The following is a 26044-nucleotide window of genomic DNA, read 5'->3' as shown; positions in this document are numbered from 1 at the left end:
CCATCTTCTTCCCTCAAACCATCTCGTCACATCTACTGCTTATACATTTTCATTTGTCAATTCAACCATCACCCTATCCATTTAATCATTTTTCTGTTTCATCCATCCCCCGTCTCTTCATGTCCCCTCTAACTACAGGGTGCAGTACCACTCATATGACCGTCTGTCCATCTCATCCATCTGTCCCGACTACAGTCTGAAGATCAAGAAGATAACCATGGATCAGTCCAAGTAACCTACTCTCTGTCCTCCTTTTTTCTGTCTCTTTCCAACGTTTCCTGCCTGCTGTTCTTCTCCTCTGGTCTTGGTCTGAAACTTTACTGATGCATGACTTTTCCGTTTTCAATTTTATCTACTGGCTATCTCTCTTTTTCTACCAGTTTGAACAATTGCAGGGGTTTTATTTCGTAAGACAGGAATGGGAGAAGGGAAATGTTTCGTAGATTCTGCAGCCGGTCTGTAGCATGTTCTCTCACTGGAGAATCACTTCCTGAAGGCTGTTTTTTTACTCTGTATTCATATTGATCCCTTTTGACATTCGTCTTTAGCATGCTTTATATCCTTCTCTTAAGCATCTCCCGCTACCTGCTTCAAAGTTCTCCAGCAATCTTTTGCTCTGATTTTTTGGAATTGTCCTCTATATGCCTTTAATTTCTCCCTCTCTTCTTTCGAACTGGGATGCAATTTGTTCCTCTATTTCCTGCTGAATATCTGGCTTTTGTGAATAAATGATGGATGTGTTTATCTATGCATGATTACTCCTCCCTTAATGTAGCTCAGTACACACGACTTTCTGAGCAATGTTAATGTCATCACAAAGTGCTTGTTATTCAAAAGCTTTTGCACTTTCATTGCCTGGTAAATAATGTGTTTAAATGTTGCGAATGTTATCTGAAATTAAAGATTGATGTTTTTCTTATTAGAATTTAGAAAGCTGACTAAATTGTTCCTCGCTTAAGCCCCTGTCACACTGTCCCGAAATTGACACCAGATGGACACACGAATATGGAATTGTGAATTTCGCACGAAGATGGCCCCGAACTTGGTCAACAGCCAAGCAAGTACGATGACTACAGAAGGCCACACGATGGCACCCGAACCACACACGAAAATATGGTCGTAGACTTTACTGATGATTTAGAATATATCCATAATCAACGTAAGAGCTTGTGCCTCTTCGGGGGGTGCTAACATTTAAACATACACTTTATTCGATTAGAAGATATTACTTATCTCCGTCATGTTGTTTCCATAGCAACAACAGCTTCTTGTCAACAGCATAAACTCGCCTTCAAAATAAAAGCATCTAAATAAAACAGGAAGTTAACCTAAATTACATTTAAGACATACAACTTCAACAAAAGTAACAAAAACAATGTAATATCCTTTTCAGTTTCACAGAACACAAATTGGGTCATTTACATAATATGTTTACATGATTTTGTTTTTCACGATGTCATCGTACTATAATACAATGACTACATGACGGCATTGCGAGGGCTTCACGTAGTCGTGTTGCCTTCCTAAGACAACCGGGCAGCTTCTTGTTTCCTTCGTATTGTCTTCGTGAAGCGAAAAATGCCCGATGCCACCGATGATCACACGAAGATGACACGAAGATGACACGACTTGACAAGATGCCCTCACGATGGCCTTACGAAGGACAAAATGGACACACGAATTAAACACGAAAATGAACCTTCGCAAGGTCCTTGGGCAATTTTTTGCCACCGCTCACGAAGTTGCTGCCAGAGCCTGAGAAACTCCACCAGCGGTCATACGATGGCTTAAGATGCCCTCACGAATGGCCCGATGTTGTTATGATCAGAGCCGAATTTGAACATTTCCTTTATCATTTGGTTTATAAAGCTTTGAATGGTTTAGGCCCAAAATACATTTCTGACCTCCTGCTAAATTATGAACCATCCAGATCTCTCAGGTCTTCAGGGACTGGTCAGCTTTCTGTCCCCAGAGTCAGAACTAAACATGGAGAAGCAGCGTTCAGTTATTATGCTCCAAACATCTGGAACAAACTCCCAGAAACCTGCAGGTCCGCTGCAACTCTGACTACTTTTAAATCCAGGCTGAAGACTTTTCTTTTTGTCGCTGCTTTTAATTGAACTATTCATATCTTAGACTGCACTGTAACTTTTATCCATGTATGTTTTCTTTTAATGTTTATTTTATTAGCTTTTCTTTTTAATGACTGATTTTAAATGCCATTTTCATTTTTTGTAAAGCACTTTGAATTGCCTTGTGTTGAAAAGTGCTATATAAATAAACTTGCCTTGCCTTTATCGTGTGTCCATCTGGTGTCAATTTCAGGACGGTGTGACGCGGGCTTTAGGGCACTTAATCGGGAACTAAAATCACAGTCAGCAACTTTCCGATTTAAGGATTTTTGAGGGGGTTCAGACACAGCTTGATTTATGAACCCCCCCTTGACTTGGTTACTTGAACCCATTTTATACATACACAATTTTAGGACTGGAGTATTTCAGAGTTTTCCAATTTAAATACAGCTCAGAATCACACTGAGAGCAGTCAGAGTGAACTAAAGCAGTACAAATCAGGTCATAGAAAAGCTGATAGAAGCTCCATAGAGCAGAGGGGAACGGCATAATCTGCTAATGATTTTCTGCGGGTTCTTCACTACGAACTAACCGATTTACATTTCATAATGTCATTTTATCCTTTGAATCTGTAGAGATAATGATTAAGTTCATGTTACCTTTCCCAATTACCTCCTGTTCTTAAATCCCTACACTGTTCATCTGAGGTGAATATAAATACCCCTTAATTCAAACTCAAAGTTTGCTGGAGTAGACACAACATAATAATATATTTTCTGCTGTTCTTATATTGTGTATTATTACAAGCTGAGATGTCCGCAGTGTGCCTTGAGGCACTGTCTTTTACTTCTTCTTCTACTTTTTTTTTTTTAACTCTGAATACACAATAATTTGACCCTAAATCAGATACACTGTATGTGTATGTGTATCTTTATGTTTATGATACAAGAAAACTGACAATTAGTTTCGCTATTGAACAGTAAAGGTTCACAGACATAAAAGTAATTTTGTTGAGCTGCAGCAATTACACAATTCTTGTAATTCTTTTTAAAATATCTGCTTATCTTGTTTCCCCTTCCAGGTCCTTGGAGCTGTTCTTTGCCACCAACCAGAACAACAGAGGGGGCGAGCACATGAACGACAAATCTCCTCGTCTCTGCCGCAAGTTTTCCTCTCCCCCTCCTTTGTCCATCCAATCCCGCACTTCCTCCCCTGTCCGAACACGAAAGCTCTCCCTCCACTCCCCCATCACTGCCAGGGTGGGAGGCCTCGACCTCACCAGTCCTCTGTCAAGCTCTAGCGTCAACCATAACACTTCCCAGTCTGCTGCCAGCAGCCCCACATCTGCAACCACCCCCCTAGCCCTGACACCTCAGACCCCAACTCCGACCTTCTCCTCTCCTCCTCCTCCTCCTCCTCCTCCGCCTCCTCCTCTTCCTCCTCCTCCTCCTCCTCCTCCTCCTCCTCCTCCCTCTTCCACCTCTCCCCCACCGAACAACAACTCAAAGCCACCACAGGAACAAGGTCCTACCATTCCCACATCCCCAGACCAGAGTCCCTGCTCGCCTGCAGAGGGGGAGGATGTTCCAAAGATTGACCCCTTCGGTGGAAAACTGAGACGGAGCATCCGCAGATGTATGTTCCCACACAAATACAGTGCAAACAATATGTATACTTACCGTGGTATCGCTGTGTACTACTGAGAATCCCTAGAGTACATCTATAGCTAAATGAGAGGTTATCCCAATTAATAGCACATTTTGGAATGTGAGTGGTAAATGTACACATCACTGTCAACTGTTCTTTTAATGCATACAGTTATTAATGTGGTTACAGAGATACAGATGTACAATTCTAAATGTTGTAACATAAAGATGATTGTAAGGGGTCTATAACAGCTTAATTGTGAAACACTCCTGACAAGTTTGCAATGACGCACTAACCATCTGTAGGATGTCCTCTATCCTCAGCTGGGTGTGTGTGAGCTTGAGTCAGCTAAGTTGCCTTCCCTTTGCACAAGCTCAGATCTTCTAAAGGCCCTGACACACCAACCCGATTTTGGGAGTCAGAGGCCGTCAGAGGCTGTCGGGCATTCGCGGCGCCGTAGTCAGGTTGGTGTGTCCCGCACCGTCGACCGTAACACGCCTTATTTGGACTTCCAGACCCGATGCATGGCCGATTCAACATGTTGAATCGGCCATGCATCGGGTCTGGCAGTCGGACCAAATAATCACTCTGATTGGCTGTTCAGCTAGCAAATCAGTGCATGAGAAGCGAAGCGGAAGGGAGGGACGTAAACAAACGATTTAAGAAGGCACACACAGACTGCTATTCATTTTCATCTCATCATGGCGATCTGGAATGATGCAAACGAAGACCTGCTCATCACCTTGATCCAGGAGAGGCCAGCTCTGTATGATATTACGGAGAAAAGATACTCTTCTTCTTCTCTGTCTTCCGGGTGTTGCCTCTTTTGAATGACGAATACACACTACCGCCGCCTGCTGGTAAGGAGAGTTATTGCCACTCATGCACTGAAGTCGGTGCGGTGTGTTCCCGTGCGACACATGGCCAAAACGCAGGAGAACACGGCCAGGCAACAGCCGACTTCAGCGTCGGCTAGTCCTCTGGTGACTGCTTGGTGTGTCAGGGCCTTTAAACATCCCTCTGTGAAGGGAAAGTCAGGGCCTCTGTGTCAGGGCATATGAAGCAGCACAGCAAGGAAAAGCTGCAGTGAGTCCATCATTAGCATGTGCGCACACATACAATGTGTGTGTTTGTGTGGGCGTAAGTGTGTGTGCATGAGCGTGCTTGGCAGCAGCTAACAGCTAACCAGGAGACAGAGAGCCAATAACACTTTCTGAGCATATGTCGAATAGCCATCAGGTGAAATAGGAAATGTCTGTCTAATCCAAATGGAATACATTAAAACTAAAACAACATATGTGTTTCCAAAGCAAAACACCAGGATACGATACTAGTAATAAGAGCATCTACTGTACAGTGTTTACTTGACATAGTGGAAATATACACAAGAGAGACAAATGACAGGAATAATCTGATCAAATGAGCAAAGAAATGTTATATGCAGATGCTTACATACTGGGAACAAGGGCTTACTGAATGGTTTAATAAGTGTAAAACATAGGATACAGGGTTATCTGCACACCTTTAAGTACAAATGTTTTTTTATACCTGTGAAAGGAAAGAATGTTACCAGCAACTTGGCAAAAGAAAAGAAACAACCGCACGACAACTTGCACTGTTAATGAGTTTTATTGAATTTCAACAAATAAAATATTCAGTGTACATTAACTAACATAACTATAAGAACAGTTCTTAATCTGACTGGTGTGCCTGAAGACGAACTGTATTTGCCAAAACACATATCTTCTCTAGCATTTAACTCCAACTAACAGTAGCAACGAGCAACTTATTATGCATAGTAATTTTCAAATGCTAGCATGTAGCGTTTGTGCCTTTCAGATTTCTTGTGAAATTCCAGTACAAGCATTTGTCCCAAGTTTTAATGTTTTTCCATTCCTCAAATATGAGTTGCTGGGTGGTTTCAGCCACCACAATATGTGATTACCAATCACTTTGTATTACATTAGCGTTGAATTAGCCACAGATGAACCTGCTTTGTTTGCTTGCAGCCACAGGTGCTTTTCTACTGCAACCCTCAAATTGAAAACTGTTATTAACACCCTGTTCATGTGGGTCAAAGTGAGGCTCACTGCAACACAAGATGTATTATTTCCACCTACAGTAGCCGTGTTCTCTTAATATGTATGTACAACGAATAGGTGTTGGCTGGTGCAGAAATGTTTCTTATTGTGAGATTTAAAATACTAGTAAAAAAACAAACATTAACGATATACAAACCCACTGGCTGTAGGCTACTGACTGATCTCTGCATGGCTTTGAACTTATGCGCAGTAAATTACTTTCCAGTAGGGCAGACAGAGTACCATCATCATCCTAATCAGCCTTGTGTCTCCCCTGTCCTCCTCTCTAGCTGTGCTGGAGTCGGTGTCGCTGGAGAAAATCATCCCAGAGTCTCCCCAGAGCAGTGAAGCAGGAGACATGTCTCCAAGCCGCTCCCCTTCCACACCTCGACACCTGCGCTACAGACAGCCTGGAGGTGTGTGTGTGTGTGTGTGTGTGTGTGTGTGTGTGTGTGTGTGTGTGTGTGTGTGTGTGTGTGTGTGTGTGTGTGTGTGTGTGTGTGTGTGTGTGTGTGTGTGTGTGTGTGTGTGTGTGTGTGTGTGTGTGTGTGTGTGTGTGTGTGTGTGTGTGTGTGTGTGTGTGTGTGTGTGTGTGTGTGTGTGTGTGTGTGTGTGTGTGTGTGTGGCCTAGCATTACTATACTTGTGGGGACCTGGTCCCCATGAGGGGAATCATTAATTTTAGGGTGAAGACTTGGTTAGGGTTAGGCATGTGTTGGTTAAGGTTAGGATAAGTCTCCAGGAAATGCATTAAAGTCAATGTATTGTCCCCTGAAGTGGTGTGTGTGTGTGTGTGTGTGTGTGTGTGTGTGTGTGTGTGTTGTGTGTGTGTGTGTGTGTGTGTGTGTGTGTGTGTGTGTGTGTGTGTGTGTGTGTGTGTGTGTGTGTGTGTGTGTGTGTGTGTGTGTGTGTGTGTGTGTGTGTGTGTGTGTGTGTGTGTGTGTGTGTGTGGTTTAATGACTCATAACTAGACCACAGTGCCACCGCTGGAGGCCCTCTGCAGAGCCAAGCAAAGTTCCCTGACCCAGGAGGCAGACATCTTTTGTAGAACAGCATAATATAAAGCTCCAATACAGACAGACAATAGCATAACTGGTCGTGTGTGACTGAGTGAGTGTTATTGTAAATGCCTTGGGATTGTTTTCCTTCATATGATAACGGTTAATATTCCTGAGAAGGTTGTTGGACATATTGCTAACAGCACCATTTTTGGTCTAAAATGTGTCTATAACAGGAATGACGGTGACAATGGTTGTGAGTTTGTAAGTGATGACAAAGACAAACAGTTACAAATAGTTTAATTGAAATATTTTACATTTTGCATAATTCATATAAATTATATTTATTTATAACACTCAAAAACAGTACAAATGAATAAGTATCCGTTTCACATGTTTATGCCTTAAATAACTAGTAAATTAGTTGAATATACTTTGCCAATGTCTACAAACTAATTTTACTTTATGCAAATTGATGGTTTGAAAATGTGGTTAAAGTCACTTAACCATCCCATTTTTGTTATTTACATGAGCAGTTAATCATACTTATCTTATCTGTATGTTTCATTAGAGGGTTACAAAGCACCTAGCAACTTTTTGGTTATTGATAAGGTGTACAAAGGACAATGGGGTTTTAAATTCAATTAATATAATAGGTAATTTGAACTTTAGTTAAACAAAATAAAACTGTGTCTCTGCAGTCCAGTCAGGGGAGAACTCACGCTGCTCAGTCTCTCCCGTGTCAGCCTTTGCTATCGCTACAGCAGCAGCAGGACATGGTTCACCACCAGGTACACACACACACACACACACACACACACACACACACACACACACACACACACACACACACACACACACACACACACACACACACACACACACACACACACACACACACACACACACACACACACACACACACACACACACACACACACACACACACACACACACACACACACACACACACACACACACACGCGCACACACAAATGTAAATAAAGAAAATATCTGTTCAATGGCGACTTCAAAATAACATGGTACACATATTTTGTTTCTTGTGACAGTTTATAATAATTGTAATACTTGTATCGGATAGGATTTACCCGAATCTGTAAAATGTATAGGTTGCAAGTTTTAAAAGGTCTACCCAGTTAAGCCCCAAGCCTGTTTTTCAGGTCTCAGGCTCAAAAATGTAATTCCCAGAACAATGACCATATCATCACTTCTAAAAGGGGTAAATTAATAATATTTTTTCTAAAAGCAATGATAAACCTGTGAGTTGGATGTAGAAAAGTCAGAATCAATAAAGAATTATTTTTATTTTAAAGTAAATTCAGATTGAACATAGTAAAACAATGTAAATTATAGTGTTCTTCCAAAAAAAAAAACATTACTTATAGTGAAAATCACCCTTGAATGATGGGATGGTAGACTAAAAGCTTTAGGAATCCAAACTATAACATATAAGTACCCTGTATCAAGATTTATGCAAAACACGTGACATTTTACCTTTTTAGAGAGGTTTAGCAACAAAGGAAACACTTCTGGGGTCATTATGTGGGATTTGCCATATCTCTGGCCCCCCTCGGTCGATTTTGATGATTGACACCTCTTTTGAACCGTTAGAGCCAATAGAATCGAGAGGGAGGTTCCTAAATCCACCTACATGTTACCATTGAAGAATGAGAGTGATGCGCACGCAGCTTGCCCAAACCGAAAGCTATATTACGCTCTGAAAACTGAAAAGTAGGTTATGGCCATAAATATGATGATGGATTATCATTTCAAAGGGACACAGAGACATTGGATTAACCTTCAGCAGCGTTTTTATCGTTTTAATGCCATTGAACACAACTTTTGATCAGAAAAACAGCAAAGGACATATTTGCCGTTTTGGCTCTGTAAAGCTACATGGTGTGTTGACTGGGTTTTCCTTCACTGCCCCTGTTTTGGTCACACAGTGATGATACTCATACCTCTAGAATCTGTGGAATCTCAGCTTTAATCTGATATCTTGATTGTGCAGATCCAATAAGTAATAAAGTATTTATACCGTGAGTTCTGTGCTAAGTGGGTTAGCATTTTTTCGCTCAGGGCTAATTCAGAGGCTTGATATTACCCTTGTGTTTCGTTTAGCTACAAATTGTTAATATTGTCTGATAGCTGAGTTTCTTCCCGTTAAGTGGGTATGATACATTCATAGTTTATTAAATGTTAAGAAGCCCTCAGATGCTGTTTCTTGCAAGATGTTGCGTTTTGCCCCCGGTACCGGGGGCATGGGGCTTAACTGCAAAAAAGAGGACTCAAATCCATAATGAGCTCAACTGTTAAATCTGGCGGCCTCTGTATTTTCGCAGTGCCTTGGGAATGAAATTTGACCTACAATGACTGTAAAAACCACAAAAGGCCAACATTTTTTTTAAATGTTAAAGTACAGAAGTTTTAAAACAATATATAGTATTCTTTACTTTGTCATAGAATGTGTTAGCAAAACATCACAAAATTGAGACATATTAAATGTTAATAGATTGATCAACCAAATCGCAAAACGGAGATGAAATCTATATATTAAAAAAATCATTATTAAAAACCCCTTCTCTCTCTGTGGATTATCCACTAAGTGTGAAATAACCCTTTAGAATCACAATAATCCTTGACACATTAAAACACTATTACATTTCATATTTAGGTACATTTTGCTGCAATTTTTTTTTACTTCTGTAAACGTTTAAACTATTTATATTAAAGCATTTTTCGAGTGCTATAATTTAACTTTTATACGTTTTTTATCACTGACCTATTTTATTTAGTTGGAAAATAGAGATAAGCCCCAGGTAATTAGTGAAAGATGTATATATACCAACACAGTAATAACTAATTATATCCATCTCTCTTTTTCCTTATTTTTTTCTACAGTGTTTAACAACTCTGAGAGAACTTGTGATAAAGAGTTTATCATCCGCCGAGCTGCAACTAACAGAGTTCTCAACGTGCTGCGGCACTGGGTGTCCAAACACTCACAGGTCAGTGTGTGTGTGTGTGTGTGTGTGTGTGTGTGTGTGTGTGTGTGTGTGTGTGTGTGTGTGTGTGTGTGTGTGTGTGTGTGTGTGTGTGTGTGTGTGTGTGTGTGTGTGTGTGTGTGTGTGTGTGTGTGTGTGTGTGTGTGTGTGTGTGTGTGTGTGTGTGTGTGTGTGTGTGTGTGTGTGTGTGTGTGTGTGTGTGTGTGTGGGGTCCCCTGTTTTTGCTGAGGTGATCAAATCTGTGGTCTCATTAAAGCAGACGTCTGATGCGTTCTCTCTGCTCCAGTGCTCTCTCTTGAGCATATAAACAACCATATGCACACAAATACACGCTGAACGTTGTTGTCGTGTCAACTGTAGAACCATCTCAACTCGCCTCAGTCCACCTACTCTTCTGCTAAACAGCCAGTGTTGCCTCTATTGAAGTGAACATCACAGTAATTGCCTTACTCTCCCCCCAGAAGTCCAACTGAATCGATCTGTTTTATGTATTTTCTTCAATAGCACAAAATGCCGTGATGACAGGCCAGCTTTAGTCGGCTTATTAACACAGAGACAAAGCACAAACACGCACACGTATACACCCACTCACATTTTAGCTCGGGAGGCCAAAGAGCTTGTTAAAACTGACCTTTGAACAGGAGTTGAATTGGGGAGGGAGTGAAAGGGAAACGAGAGGAAAAGAAGCAGTAATGGCTGGCAGGAATGAGGGGGTACAAGAGGAGGATGTACAGTCAGGAGACATAAAGGATTGTAGAGCAGTGATTGATGATTGCTCAAATAAATAGGTGGAGACTAGAAATAAGTCAAGTACACACATACAACTACAACAAATTTCACATGCAGACATGTCACCATACATTTGATACTGCGAGTGAGTGTAATAGGCCATTAGGACGATGTGGCTAAAAGAGATTTACAGGATACATTTAAAAGATATCTTTGCATCAGTACCTTGTCAGCTTAATTTATCAGTCTTTAGATTGGATAGATTAGCGCAAGAGAGACATCTTGCTATTTTACAAATTCATTCTACGTTTTTCAGATTGTAACACGAAAGTTTTCTCTCTCAATGCATTACAACTACCTTTGGGATAACACCTACTTTAATCACCCAAACAACAGTTGGACGACACAACAGTAATATAAGTATAATACATTCCCGTCTCTGTATTTTGTGCATCAGTCCCGAAACCTTAACAATTACTAAACTATGGCAATGTGAAAAATGTTAGATAAAATGACAATTCAAGCTCTACTACAGTATGTATATAATTACTATCAATTAAATTAGGTCAAATAGTCTAAATGTAAATCACTACAACATGTTAACCTAAGATTTCAACAAAGATTGAAGAAAAAGAAAAAGAACAATTTAGACCAAGTTCTAGAGAAAATAATTAGCAAGTGAGAACATTTAATGTTACTGTACTAGTTGATGGGTGCTGGAGAATCCTTAGCATGTCCCTCATTTGAACAATAACATTTTGTTTTGTTTTTTGTTTAGGACTTTGAGATGAACGGGGAGCTGAAGATGTCGGTGATCTGTCTCCTGGAGGAGGTGCTCAGAGATCCTGACCTTCTGCCTCAGGAGAGAAAAGCTACTGCCAACATACTGAGGTACAAGCATGCGTAATATGAAGCACTTAAAATGTCACTCGATAAAATTGTCTTGTGTAATAAATTAGCATGAAAACATTCCCTTATTATATTATGCAATGCTCTACTGTACTCTACTCTATTCTGTTCTATTCTGTTCTATTCTATTCTGCTATATTCTGCTCTGTCCTATTATGTTATATGTTTTCAATACTGCTACATTGCTCTGTATTGTATACTGTTCTATTTTATTCTCTTTAATTAATTTCTGTTATATTGAAAGCTTATTTTCTGTTCCGTTGTATTCTGTTCTATTCCAATCTATTCTGTTAAATTAAATTAAATTCCTGTACTATTCAGTAGAATTTTACTCTATTCCACTTTGTCTTCTAGTGCCCTTTCTCTCGATGAGCAGGACGATGCCCAGCTGAGGATAGAGGACATCCTACAGATGGTTAGTGCGTCATTGCAAACTTGTCAGGACTTCATGATAATTTTGATATGATATTATTCTGCTGGATCAATGCAGCATCTGGAAACGGCAGAGACAATTATTTCTAACTTGTACTGCATAATGTAAACACGTTGTTATCACAGACCAGCTGAGTCAGCAGCTTTTATTTTTCCCCAAAGATGAATACAAAAATCTAATTGTTTTATTTGAATACAATGTGGTCCTCTCTGGGATAAAATAAAGTACTTGCAGATTTTCAATAAATACTTTATAAACTCCCAGAGATTAAAATAATCAGGAGTCATGAGTGCCTCTGGTTTATGACATTGGCTAAATCACGACAGGGAAACACACACACACACACACACACACACACACACACACACACACACACACACACACACACACACACACACACACACACACACACACACACACACACACACACACACACACACACACACACACACACACACACACACACACACACACACACACACACACACACACACACACACACACACACACACACACACACACACACACACACACACACACACCCACACACACACACATTTATTTTTACACATCATTGTATGACGGTGACGGTCTCCAGGGAACTGTCAACTGTCATCATCAAAGCCTGTCTCTTTATTAGATATTTATAACTCCTTGTTATCTGGTGTGAAAATTCATTTGTGCAGTGTGTTTGTGTTTATGTGTGTGTGTGTGTTTAGGCCGACTGTCCGAAGGCAGAGTGTTTCGAGTCTCTCTCAGCGATGGAGCTGGCAGAGCAGATCACTCTTCTGGATCACATCGTCTTCAGAAGCATTCCTTATGAGTCAGTCCTCTCATAACTCTCACACTCTGTCATCTGCATCAGGCCAAACTAAACGAAATCAGCTTTGGATACTGCTTATAATTACAAGACCAGTTAATCACCACAGGTTTTGCTTTAGATATTGACCTACTAGATATGGACATCACTATGTTTCCTTTACTGCTGGTTGTGTAAGGTATGGGGGATTACGTTTAATTAAACTCTACATTATGTTTTTACGATTGCAAATGTGTATTTCCTCTTTGAAACAACATATACAGTATACTTACTGTATCTATGAAAACAGATTAAAAGTCTTAATGTATCCCCATTTTATGTATTTCTTATGTGCCCTAGACACAAAAGATATCTTAGACTTTTGGGGCCTAATAAAACGTATCCAAATTGTCAGTTTATGGAATTATACCCCAGCTAAAACAATAACAAACACAGCCAACTTTTAAATAATTGATGGAAACAAATGTGTGTTTTGTAGTTTCCCAAAACATTTCATTTGGCTCGATGACAATGCAAGATTCTCCTCCAACACTATTGCAATGCTCACCTAGTTCAGTTCTTGACTTCTCCACAGCCTTCATTAGACCAATGTCTTTACTTAAAGGTCCCATGTCATGCTTTTCCGGTTATTACCCGTCCCCTTGTGTGTTATGTAGCCTTTTATGCATGTAAACGGTCTGCAAAGTCACAAACCCTCAAAGTACACCCTGTAGCGAGTAAAACTCTAACACAGAAAATACCTGTCTATGCTGCCCCAAAACGCCTTGTTCAAGATTTCTCTTTTTCCATAGTTTCCTTCCTGGGTAGAGTGACGTGCCCATACCCAAATGAACCCATTGGACCAATCCGTGGAGCTCCTCACACACACACACACACTCTTTTAGCGGCGAAAATGTGACGCGCTGGAGGGGGGGTGCTAGTGGAGCCTTGCAGCGCGGCGAAACTGTGGCACGCTTACACTGTGGCACGCTTACACTGTGGCACGCTTACACTGTAGGTGTGCCGTGTTTGGGGGTGCGGGGGGGGATGCAGGAGCTAGTGGAGCCTCGCAGATGGGGCTGCTGCAGCCCCCTGAGCACCCCCCTTTCCCGGGTCCATTCACGATGTCTCGCAGCAAGCAGGAAACCACACCAGTAAGCCAGCTCACACTGTCAGCTCCTCGCAGCAGCGAGCCAGTGGGCGAGCTGACCAATCAGAGCACACTGGGCTCACAGGGAGGGAGGGGGGGGGGGCAGGAGCTCCAACAAGGCGTTTAGGACAGAGAGTGAAATTCAGTGAATACACATACTATACAGAGATGCTGTATGAGAAACCAATGTGAGTTTGGAACATTGAACAATGTAAATCTATTTTAGTAGACCTCAACAATGGAATTATGATCACTAGAAATGGCCATGACATGGGACCTTTAAGTCGTTTTTGCTACTCATACCTGTTTGGATTACTGCTATATTATATTGACTGTGATCTAATTTGACTCACCACATGTTTCTGCCCCCTCTCTTAGAGAGTTCCTGGGACAGGGCTGGATGAAGGTGGACAAGACAGAGAGGACACCATACATCATGAAAACTACTCAACACTTCAATGAAGTAAGCTCCAAAATGTCTTTATTTATAAAACTTTATTCTGACCCTTTAAATATCCAACACCAAACTTTCATTGTCTCTTTTCTTCTCCCTTTGAAGATGAGCAACCTGGTGGCATCCCAGATTATGACCCACACCGATGTGGGCTCCAGGGCCAACTCCATAGAGAAGTGGGTCGCTGTGGCCGACATCTGCCGCTGTCTCAACAACTACAACGGAGTCCTGGAGATCACATCTGCACTCAACCGCAGCGCCATCTACCGTCTGAAGAAGACCTGGGCTAAAATCAGCAAACAGGTGGAATAATTCCCCATCAATACTCTATGTATGACTAAAAAAATAGAGTTTACCGGATCTTAAAAGGTTACAAAAAGTGATTTGGTCTCTGCGATGTTCAGAGGCAGGAGCAAATTAGTTTGACTTTCATCTTGTTTTATTAAGAGTAATAGGACATTGGCTTAATGCATGTTCCTCCTTGTTGCTCTAAATAGTCTAATTAAGTATATATTTGTGATCTTGTCCAGACTAAAGCACTGATGGACAAACTACAGAAGACTGTGTCGTCTGAGGGAAGGTTTAAAAATCTGAGGGAGACCCTGAAAAAGTGAGACTTTGCAAATCAATCGTTATACATTTTTCAAAATGAACGCAAATAATGTGCTTAATTCCTTCACACTTTTTTTTCCAGCTGCAACCCTCCAAGTGTGCCATACCTGGGAATGTATCTCACAGATCTGGCCTTTATTGAGGAGGGGACACCCAACTTCACAGACGAAGGTCTTGTTAACTTCTCCAAAATGAGGATGGTACGCACATAAATGAATACAAAATATGAAAATTATCATTACGTGTAATCTTGTCTTTAAATATCCACCTAATTTCCCCATTTTCTTTAGATATCCCACATCATCCGAGAGATCCGTCAGTTTCAGCAGACTCCTTACAGAATAGAGCATCAAGCCAAGGTACTTGTCTCTTAGATATTTTCACAATAGGAGTTGTTTTTCTCAGTAACATCAGCAAAGTAGACTGTGATTGCAGTCTACTTTGCTACTTTACGAAGTATTTAAAAAAAAAAAACAGTAAAAAACAGAGTTCTGAAGTTCTTTAAAAAGGGGCAGAAAAATCGTCAATTGTCAAGATTACCTTAGAAGACAGTATCTAAAAGTGAGTACATCTCTAACACAAGGTTTGACATGAAAGATCCTTTGCGGAAGTGCTGGTCATCTAATGTGAAATGGTTTAAAATACCTTATATATGATATACCAAATTTGAAACATCAAGAGAATATCAATTCACCCTTGATGGACCAATCAGAAAACTGTGCAGAGTAGTTTAGACAAAGAGGACGATAACATCTGTGGCGACTGTTGCTGTGAGGCAGTGCGGTCGTCTTTTAACCAGAAGGTTGTGTTGATGTATCCTTGGGCAAGATACTTAACCCTGAGTAGCTCCCGATGGCCAATGGTGTGCAAATGTGTATGAATGTTAGCTCATAGATTAATTGGTACTGCTTTGCATGAATGAGATGTGAATGACTCGTAGTATGTAAAGCGCTTTGAGGGGTGAAAAGACCTGATAAGTACAGGCCATTTAACATTTCCATTTAATTTAAATTAAGCTGCATATTTGCATATCCATTTCTATGTATTCCTTATTAAGACTTTCAAGACCATATAGTCCTCTAGTTGCTAAAAAAGTTAAACAATTCAGTCTTTAATTAAAAACAACTAAAATAATCCATAGATGTACGAATATGTTTCTGTTCAGGACAATATGCCCCCCTTTGATATTTTCTGTCCAGGTGACCCAGTACCTGCTAGATAAGACTCTCATCATGGATGAAGACACACTCTACGATCTCTCGCTGAAGATCGAGCCCAGGCTCCCTGCCTGAGTTACAGCTGTTTGTGGCCAGTGGGAGCCTGCCAGACCTGGACCCCCCGAGGGCAACACGCCCACATTATCTCATCAATCAGGAGGAAATTGGAGAGATTTGAGAGCAGCATGGAAATGAAGATAAGAGCGACACTGACTGAAGTGAGAGATATCTTTAGAGTCAATTATGACGGTTGGACGGTTGGTTTTTTCCAAGGGACTGAGGGAGCATGAGAAGGTTGTGGAGTTATAATCTCCAAGGAAAACAGGAGGAAAGGTTTTAGTTGCACTGTGTGAGGGTTTTTAGGAAATTTCGCTGTGTGCGCTCATCATTCCTCAGTGGAGCATGTGGTGCGCATGACATCACACTTCCTCAGACAGCCTGAGAGTGCAGGAAAGGCTGAGAGCATGGAGTGTAGGATGAGTGTAATACAGTGGATGTAACAGAGATGTAGCATATACAGATAGTGTGTCAGAGAGATGTCTGAGCTCGTGTCTCTGTGCTGTTGTCTGTGTTCTGTTGCCTATGCATTTCCGTGCCATGTCCTGGAGCATAAGCCCCAAAAAAATGCTTTATGTCATGATGGTCACTGCATAAAACTTGCATGATTTCAGCTTGGGATGTAACTGTCTAAATGGCCTTCAACCTGACCCTCAGCTTAGCATGCTTCACTCTAACCAGGGTGACTCTAAGCCACTATGCATCCTCAGTGGGCTAGGTATGAAAATATGCCTTTAAGCCTTTAAATATATTGTGGAAATATACCATAATTTGGATCATTTTAAATAGAAATTTGATTTATTTTGATGAAGTGGCTAATGTTTCCATTGTAGAACAACTGAATTCTGCATTTGTCTATAGTAGGTTTTTGTCTAAAGCCCTCCATTTACAATTGAATGATACGAAATTAAAACATTTATCAGTGCCTTACACTAGTGTAGGTCAATTTCCCCACAATGTTTTCTTAAGAAAATAGATAATGTCGACTAAACAGTAGCATGTTAGTGTAAACACAGTAAAGTCATTGCAGAAAATATCTCTCTAGTGTTTAAACATTGTAATAACCGACCCAAAGCTTTGGTATGTGTGCACTTTGATTTCTTTGGCTTTTTAAATTGTCAGATACTGACGTGTGTAGTTAGTCCTAGTGTGTAACTCTTGGATGTAAGCTGGGACCGTTTTTTGCACTCTTTGAGATGTAGCTTCGCTTGAGTGACAGTATGATCGTTATTTACCATGCTATTTATTTCATCAGATAATGTATTTATGCTATTTTGTATAAAGTGACTCCACACATATCATATGATTGATGACAAATTGTTTTGCTGTGAATATTAATTTATTGTTGTAGTTTTTTGTCTATCTTGCTTTGATGTTGATATCTAGTTTTGCATCCCAGCCTCTTGTATTGCAAGATATCTGTTTAACTATATTCTGAAGAAAAAAAACGATGTCTTTTGAACGTTAAAAGATGTAGCATTTGAATAACCAGAATGTTTTCTGTATTGCTGATATGATCAACATACAGTAGTTGTCCTGCATGTACACAACAGCTGTATGTTGTGCATGTCTAACTGGACGCTCCCTCTGCTTCTCTATTTGAATATTGTCTCTGTATCTGTCAGGAGGCTCAGTTTAAAGGCATAGAAATACTATGTTGTCCATCAAATCTGGCACATTTGTCTCTTAGTGTAGCTTATGACATCACATCTTTCAGCTCGAGTCATCTGCAAATCAGTCTGTCGTTATGGAGTAGCAGTGTTGGAAGTGATGCACTCCTCAGTAAAAAAATATTCATCCAACAATAACCTTGTTCCAGATTGATTAAAGAAAAATGTTTAGAGGCTTTGCTTTAAAAAAAAAAAAAACACAACCTTTTTTTGCACTGCATCTGTATTTCTAAGTGTTTGTTTAACATACAGGATGCCACATTTGTATTTTATTTTCATTTCTGTGTATTTGTTTGCATTGTTCACGGTGCAGGAGAAATAAATTCAACATGCCTTATATGTTTGCGTATTTTCTCGAGCAACGCATCATTGAGATATTAGGATCCTTCTGATTCCTCTAAACAGCGGCTCTTCATTTGAACCTCTATGTCCATTTTTCACCATAATGTACGGCTCAAAGGTGCATCAAAAATACTACAATGTGGGACTACACTCTTAAAATAATGGGAGATAAATGTTTGCTTTGATCAGGGAACAGTTTATTTTGCCAAAAAAAATCTTCCTGCACATCAATGGGTTTAATTTAGTGATGAGGTCTAAAAGTAGACTTGGAGAGGTGCATGAGACTGGGACCAAATGACTCGTCACATGTGGGTTTTAAATAACATCTGTCTGTAGGCCTCCATATCATCATGTAGTGTAATCCGGCACTGATGCAATCCTGCCACGCGGTGGTCATGTACAGCATTGCCGCTATTTGCTACAGCAAAGGCATGATGACCTGTGTACAAAACATATAAACCGCTCCTTGTCTGTTTAACGGTTATAAACCAAAAAGTGTAAAAAAAAGAAAAATGTGTTTCTCTAATTTCCCCTGAAATTATTTTAGACAGTAAACATGTTTTAAATGTGAGCTGACAATCAATATGGTGAGGGAATGTTTCATTACATAACTCTTAGCTATAGTATTTAACAGCTTTAATATAATACACTTACAGTATGAAGAGGAAACCCTGTTGAATATGCGTTCACTGTTAGACCAACTTACATTGCTCTTTTTTGTTGCAGGAGATAATGTTGGCGTGAATGAAAGGGAGAGAAGAATAGTGTGAAGAAACAAGACGGTGATGTGTGAATCAGAAGTTGAGCGTGTTTGCAAGGCGATGAAGTCATCGTTCCAAATGCTGTCGAGGAACTTTGACAAGTTGTTAGTGTGGGATCTGCTGTCCGTTTTTAGTGCTGATAAACCAACTGGAGGCTGGCAGTTGTAGGTTGCAAGCATTTGTGTCTCAGCGGGAGTTTTATAGCAGATTAACCAACATGACTCCTGTTTCCAAGCGACAGTTAGACGACAGTTAGTCAAAGTTTACCAGAACGCTGTTGGTGCGACATCTCAGCCCTTTTCAGTCCAAGACAGCAGCTGAGTGAAAATCATTAATACTGTACTTGAATTGCTTGGAAATAAAATAAGTAGAAGGCATCCAAATTAGAGACACTATTGCATAGGTGATGATATCAATTTGAAATGCCATTGATTGGCATGGGAGGTAATGTTTGCCAAACTGACAGAAATGCTGATTGACAGTCGAAAGAGGATTTTCTGTCTGACGCCTAGTGAGAGGCTAATCCTTATCCAGTGCACCCATCCCGTCTCTGTTCTTCAGTCTGCTCTCATTCTGCAGATCGAGCCTCTCCGGACTGAGCTGCAGGAAACACACAGGCCCTTTGCCACCTCAACTCTTCAGAAAACCCTCAGGTGAGCAATACACTCCCATCCTCTCCTTTCTAGCAGCCCTGTCCATGTTTCTTGCCTCTCCAGTGGGGAGTAAAATTGTTGCTTACAGCTTTTAGGCTGCATTTTACACATTATTCACTTATTTGTTTTTGATCAAACTTGTGACTGTCCTCTGAAAAGGTGATTTCAAGAAAAAAAAAAAACATGTATATTGTTGTAGAGTATGCATAAGACTTTAAGAGGATTTCTTTTTGATCACTTTTTCTAATGATATTTGATGGAAGTTTCAAATAGCTTTGAAAACAGTGTTCATCATCTTTTTTCTTACATGCCCACTAGATTTACATGTATAACACATTATGTGGTCTACACGGCACAGCAGCCTTTTGCATTAGGGCCTCTTAATCTGCCTGATATCAGCAGGTAGACAGCTCCCCTCCCTTTTGTGTTTCCTCTTTTTAGAAAGGTCACATGTCACAAGTGCCTCTCCTCATTACCTTCCCTCTTCATTTAATCTTCAAGTCTGGGACAAGATTCTCTCTAATCCAACCTTTTCCCCTCTCTTCTTAACCTTTTGTGAAATCCCAACTGACCCTCACTCCTCCTTTACTATCATCACCAACTCCTGCTTCTTTACAAGTCTTTCTTTTCATACATCCAACATCCATTGTCCACAGCTCCTTTCAAACTCAATTTCCTCTCACTTACTTTCTATATTTTAGTCTTCCTCACTTAAAGCCCACTCTCTGTCTTTACGTTGTTTCTGTGTAAGCTCAGCCAAGCAGCCCAGACTGTCAGAGAGGATCATGTGTTGTCTTGGGCTGATGCCACCTCTAAACTGGCACTCCAGCTTAACCTCACCAACTGCTACTATAAATACTGTGTGTGGGTGTGATGGCCAGGTGACTTCAACCTATACAGATTAAGACATATATAGAATATGTTTAATTGGTGATGTGCACAAATCCTGAAATCCTGTAATCTGTCACTTGAGGACTTGATAGGTTAATGACATTAGTTGTCTAGTCTGAAGATGTGTGTTAATGTTCTTCTAGATCATGCCTTCTGTGACATTCAGGCAGGATGCTGTAGTAAAGAAGCGCAAATAAACATAAACACATAGGCTGTCATATATAACTCCATAAGGAGATAAAACAACTATAACCACAAGCAGTATAAATACACGTTGGTATTCAGAGGTAAACTAAAGTACTCAAGTAATAACTGCTGATGATACTTGATGACTGTCAGCAGCAACCTGGTGGTAGACAGCATAATCAGATATTTTACTTAAGTAAAGGTTATCATACCACACTGTAAAAATACTTTGTTATAAGTGAAAGTCATGCATTCCCATTACAATACACAAAAAAAGCAATACCTTTGAAGTATTCTTGGTAAATCTAAATTAAAAGTATTTATGATGCAGGATTTTCATTATTTATATTAAATAGTTAAATAATAATGTAGTAAATCCTATCCTTACATGTTGTCACAGACTAAAATGTACATAAATGTACTCTATTGTAACCTTTTTCGTTTAGAAAAACACAGTGTTAATGGAAAATCAACTTTACCCTCTGACCTTTCACCAGGTAATAACCAGAACAGGTAACCATGGCGAACTCTTTCACCCGCATGATATCTGGCCGTAACACGGCTGTGATTCTGGCCAGCGTGGGAGCTGGCTCTCTGACATCTGGATATCTTCTCTGTGACAGCACTGCTGATGCAGCTGAGAGGAGGAAGCTCTATCCACCCAGGTACATAATTATGTGACTTTCTTCAATAATCTCCATACAGCCAAAATGCCTATATTATTTCTCCATAAAATAAGAGATATGAAATCAGTTTATCATTTAGGTACATTCAAACACAATGCATGGCATACATACAAATCAAGTTCCTTGGAACAGTTAATCTACCGAATAAAATTAATAATATTTATTAAGAAATATATTTCAAAAAATGCAGACATGTATGAATTTATTCTCAAAATGCTGAAGCAAACTAAAGGATTTATAACGTGATTGGTCTTTGGTTACAGACTTCAAAACAGTTTTGTAAGTTGTAAAGCTTCTTGTCCAAACAATAAGTAAGTGTTTTTTTTTTTATTCCAATAGCGCTGATTTCCCTGACCTGAGGAAGCACAACAACTGCATGGCAGCAGCCCTGACCCCCACCATCTATGGACACCTGAGGGACAAGACCACCTCCAACGAGTGGACCGTGGACCAGTGCATCCAGACCGGGGTGGACAACCCAGGACACCCCTTTATCAAGACTGTGGGCATGGTAGCTGGAGACGAGGAGAGCTACGAGGTTGGAATTCATGTTTTCAGTGTGTTGTTGTGTGTACAATCCAAAAATGAGATGTGAAACTGAGTGTTTTATTTTCTCCACCAGCTGTTTGCTGAGCTCTTTGATCCTGTTATCAAGGATAGACACAATGGCTACGATCCTCGCACAATGAAGCACCCCACTGACCTGGATTCTTCAAAGGTTACACCAGCATTTCTCTTAACTAATTTCTCTCCATCCCATCCTCCTCCTATAACCTGCTCAAACTCCCACACGCAGTGACGTAATGCTTTCACCTCCTCAGATCACCTCAGGAATGTTTGATGAGCGCTATGTGCTGTCATCTCGTGTCCGTACCGGGCGTAGCATCCGTGGACTGAGTCTCCCCCCTGCATGCTCGCGCTCTGAGCGCCGTGAGGTGGAGCGTGTGTGTGTGACCGCTCTGTCCGGCCTGAAGGGGGACCTGGCTGGGCGCTACTACAGCCTGGGAGATATGTCTGATAGAGAGCAACAACACCTTATTGATGTAAGTGCACAAACATACCCTCGCACACACTCAGAGACAAGTATCTCTATTTGTTTTTTGATGGATGTTGGCAACTAATGTTCCCCATGATTCCTCTGTCCCTTCACTGGCAGGAGCACCTCCTGTTTGATAAACCTGTGTCACCTCTGCTGACTGCTTCCGGGATGGCCAGAGATTGGCCTGATGCTCGTGGGATCTGGTAAGCCGAGGCAAATCCCTGTCTAAAATAAACAGTGCTGATTGGCTGTAGTCACAAACATCCTTTTAAAGCAGTGTAGCATATTGGAAGACATTTATCAATGTGTTGGACGCAAAGGGTTATTTAGGAAATATCTTCTGACAACAGGCACCATTAGACACCAACATCGTACAATACAGGACCAATATGTGTAGAGAGAAGTGGCTTATACTGTAGAATTAGATTACACAGTTTTTCTGTAAAATCACGTTCGAACAGTTTATAAAGAAATGCATTCCCCTATTGCTGCGAGGCTTAAAATAACCAGCAAACAACAATGGTGCTTTATTGTTAATTAGTCTCACAATGCATGAAAAACTATTTTTCCTCTGCCTAAAACATCACTGGTGGAACACTGAGGCGTTCGCTTGCAGCTCGTCCATACCCTCCATTACTGATGAGTAATCTACTTGTGCCTTAATTATCCTTTCCATGCTTTTAAAATACTGCTTTGCACTAATTAAATGAAACTCTTCTTTGCAAAAAATTTTCTGGCCTCTCTACTTCCCTTACCTCCATAACTCAAAATGTAGGATAATTTCCTTGTTGATATAATACTGTTGCTCAGATCTCCGCCTCCCTACCTGTGCCTTGATAGCCAATGTCTTGCCTGACAACACATTTATACTGCTGAATGATTCAATTGTATCAGCAGATTCAGATTGGTATTAATACTAAAACCCAGCTCTGAATTGGAATTCATTTCTGCTGTTTGGGGTTTCAGGCACAACAACGAGAAGAACTTCTTACTCTGGCTCAATGAGGAGGACCACACAAGGATCATATCCATGGAGAAAGGAGGAAACATGAAGAGAGTGTTTGAAAGGTTCTGTAGAGGACTTAAACAGGTATGCATGTGTAAAGTTTTAAAACATTTTTGTCATTCTCTTCCCTAAATAAAGAAAACAAAAATGCATTCAGTTTGTCTAAGTGCAAGTATTGATATTAGTACTTACAGACACACTACTTACATATGATTGCCTACAGTATGAGGCTGTATTAAAACAATGATTGGAATTACCAAAAATCGAAAAAAAAGCAGAGCCTTATTTGTCTGAATAATATTTTATCTCCAGTCTGTTGAAATTATATTTCAAATGTGTGTTCCAAAAAGTAAAAATACAATACTTTCTTGTAATTTGTAGGTGGAGCATCTTATTCAGGAGAGAGGCTGGGAGTTCATGTGGAATGACCGTCTGGGCTACATCCTCACCTGCCCCTCCAACCTGGGCACTGGACTCAGGGCGGGGGTGCATGTCCGTCTGCCCATGCTCAGCAGGGTAATGCAAAAAAAAACACACTGAGGATTCCCCTCAAACAACACATATTTCCTCCTGTATTCTCAACATATTGATGTTTAATGTTTATTGTTAAGGACCCTCGCTTCAAAAAGATCCTGGAGAACCTGAGGCTTCAGAAGAGGGGCACTGGTGGTGTGGACACGGCGGCCACTGGAGACACCGTCGACATCTCTAACCACGACCGTCTCGGCAAGTCAGAGGTAATCACCTGAAGTGGAAGCTGAAGTAAAAGTAGAATTTAGTGGCAGGCAAAGACAGAGTCACAGAGAGAGCAGACATCCTAACAGGTGCTCTGAATAAGAATATCCCCTGCAGTTCTTTAATCTGTAATCCAGGTGATATGCCAGGTGAGGTAATAGACCTCTGTCTCCTGAGCTGAGCCCTTCCTGCGGCTCTTTCCTACAGATTGTGAGGACGGCCTCCAATGGACACTACCAATTAGGTCTGTGAAAGGTCATTATCAAGGACATGGTAGTGGATGTCTGCCACCACAGTCAAGCAGAGAAAGTCCTTCCTGAAAGGCTCAGGAAGTCTTGTGGAGTTAGTTAATCTTGCTAGACAGCCATTTATTGAAGGGTGGGGGGATAGTGCATTGCGTTGAGACTCTAAAAATATACGAAATACAATGTATTCAAAATGTGCTTCATTTTTCTTACCTGATTGCACATGTTAAAGAGTTGATCAACCAGCAACTGTCTTCAACATCTTCATGTATTCTCCATGGACATGACATTAGTTCCAACACAAATTGCATTCACCTTCAAAATCCACTTATTTGCGAAATGTCTAGATGTACCTGCAATTGTAGTAAAGTTAATTGTAACTTAACATAAAGTAAAAAAAGATAGGTTTAACAAAATATTCACTTTTTTCCCCACCACACTAGCTAATTTCACTTGTTTGCTTATAGTTCCTATGCATTAAATGAAATCCCACAGACTCAGGACTGTAATGTAATGACTCTTGAACCTCAGTGAGATGAATACTAGTTAAGAGTTCCTAAAGTTCAGGACCATAATACATAATTGAATATAACTGTAAGTGTAACCTGAACCTGTGAAACTCTAACCACGATTTTTGACAATATGTTCACAGGTGGAGCTGGTACAATTAGTGGTTGATGGAGTTAACTACCTGATCGAATGTGAGAAGAGGCTAGAGAGGGGGCAGGACATCAAGATCCCCTCCCCCATCCCTCAGTTCAGGAAGTGAACATCACCTTTGCAGGGAATCCTGGAAAAGAGTAGGCACTCCAACCACCGTTAATTAAACTGTTGGTCTAACAAGATATTCATGGTCTGTATAGCACTGTACCTACTTGCAATAAATAATTTACGTGCATATTAATTCTAGACTAAATAAACTTGATTGACAAAAAAAGGTGTATTTTTTGGCAGATGTCCACAATGTTGGTGGTGTTAGACTCTGTTTTGGAAAATGAATCACGATGTAAGGATATATTCTCCAAATCCAATAAGGAAAGACCAAGTCAAACCTCTCTCAAGGGTCATTTATGCATAACCAGAACTTTTACTTTCCCTTCTTTAATTACATTTTGCTTTTGCTACAGTTTTGTATATATTTACTTATCATGAAGTGGAATTATTGTATTAGTACTTTTAGTCAAGTAGAAGATCTGAATATTTTTTCCACCACTTGTCCATCAAATGTAGCCAGGTTATGTGTGTTTATCTCAAAAACAACATGTTACAATAAATTAAATAGTCTAAGCAATTTATAAAAACAAGGTAATTAGAAAGAGCGTAATAGGTAAAACAGAAAAGAAAGCACAACTTAAGTGCAAACAACAACGCCGACTCACTCTAGTCCCTTCTATCCCTCAGAAAAAGGCCACGGCTGACTGCCAGTCTTAATAAAATAAAGCTATATATTGCACACTAATGTCACAAACTTTCCAACTCTATATATATGTGCTGAATCCCTGCTTGTTCTGACCCACAAAGAATAATATAGCCACTGTTACAGCAGCAAGTGAAGAAATAGCATCAGGAACTAAAAAAATGTCAAAAGGATAGATCACTTCTCAGCAGCCGGTGGATAACCTGGTATCCAGACCTCACCTGTCTCAG

At 40.4% G+C, this 26044-nt stretch overlaps 2 protein-coding genes across 4 annotated transcripts in view; both read left to right on the top strand.

Moving 5' to 3' along the window:
* Nucleotides 1–18192, top strand: part of rasgrf2b (Ras protein-specific guanine nucleotide-releasing factor 2b) — a 45579-nt gene extending 27387 nt beyond the window's left edge. For all 3 annotated transcript variants that reach the window (XM_034090210.1, XM_034090209.1, XM_071204358.1), the window contains exons 16-28: nt 3154–3707; nt 6091–6216; nt 7499–7588; nt 9720–9826; nt 11331–11443; nt 11816–11876; nt 12614–12717; nt 14222–14306; nt 14403–14600; nt 14828–14907; nt 14992–15109; nt 15200–15268; nt 16109–18192. In XM_034090210.1, the coding sequence (XP_033946101.1) occupies nt 3154–3707; nt 6091–6216; nt 7499–7588; nt 9720–9826; nt 11331–11443; nt 11816–11876; nt 12614–12717; nt 14222–14306; nt 14403–14600; nt 14828–14907; nt 14992–15109; nt 15200–15268; nt 16109–16201 (1798 nt within the window). In that variant the 3' untranslated portion in view covers nt 16202–18192. The remainder of the gene's footprint in view (nt 1–3153; nt 3708–6090; nt 6217–7498; nt 7589–9719; nt 9827–11330; nt 11444–11815; nt 11877–12613; nt 12718–14221; nt 14307–14402; nt 14601–14827; nt 14908–14991; nt 15110–15199; nt 15269–16108) is intronic.
* Nucleotides 18193–19033: 841 nt separating this feature from the next.
* Nucleotides 19034–25284, top strand: LOC117452525 (creatine kinase U-type, mitochondrial-like). The gene is made up of 10 exons (XM_034091217.1): nt 19034–19609; nt 21184–21351; nt 21712–21910; nt 21995–22090; nt 22194–22415; nt 22529–22614; nt 23378–23501; nt 23799–23933; nt 24029–24154; nt 25050–25284. Exons 2-10 carry the CDS (start codon nt 21206–21208, stop codon nt 25164–25166), a joined length of 1251 nt encoding a protein of 416 aa, XP_033947108.1. The 5' UTR covers nt 19034–19609; nt 21184–21205; the 3' UTR covers nt 25167–25284.
* Nucleotides 25285–26044: the final 760 nt, after the last annotated feature.

The sequence above is a fragment of the Pseudochaenichthys georgianus genome, chromosome 9 (genome assembly GCF_902827115.2).
Source record: "Pseudochaenichthys georgianus chromosome 9, fPseGeo1.2, whole genome shotgun sequence".
Taxonomy (NCBI): Eukaryota; Metazoa; Chordata; class Actinopteri; order Perciformes; family Channichthyidae; genus Pseudochaenichthys; species Pseudochaenichthys georgianus.
This window is presented reverse-complemented; position numbering and strand designations above follow the sequence as displayed.

What these genes read in the sequence shown, in the direction of transcription:
- LOC117452525 (XM_034091217.1), top strand. Translation starts at nt 21,206, where the DNA reads ATGGCGAACTCTTTCACCCGCATGATATCTGGCCGTAACACGGCTGTG. An exon ending in GAGACGAGGAGAGCTACGAG is followed by an intron (nt 21,911 to 21,994) that starts GTTGGAATTCAT and finishes TTTCTCCACCAG; the next exon opens with CTGTTTGCTGAGCTCTTTGA. An exon ending in GTCTGCCCATGCTCAGCAGG is followed by an intron (nt 23,934 to 24,028) that starts GTAATGCAAAAA and finishes TTTATTGTTAAG; the next exon opens with GACCCTCGCTTCAAAAAGAT.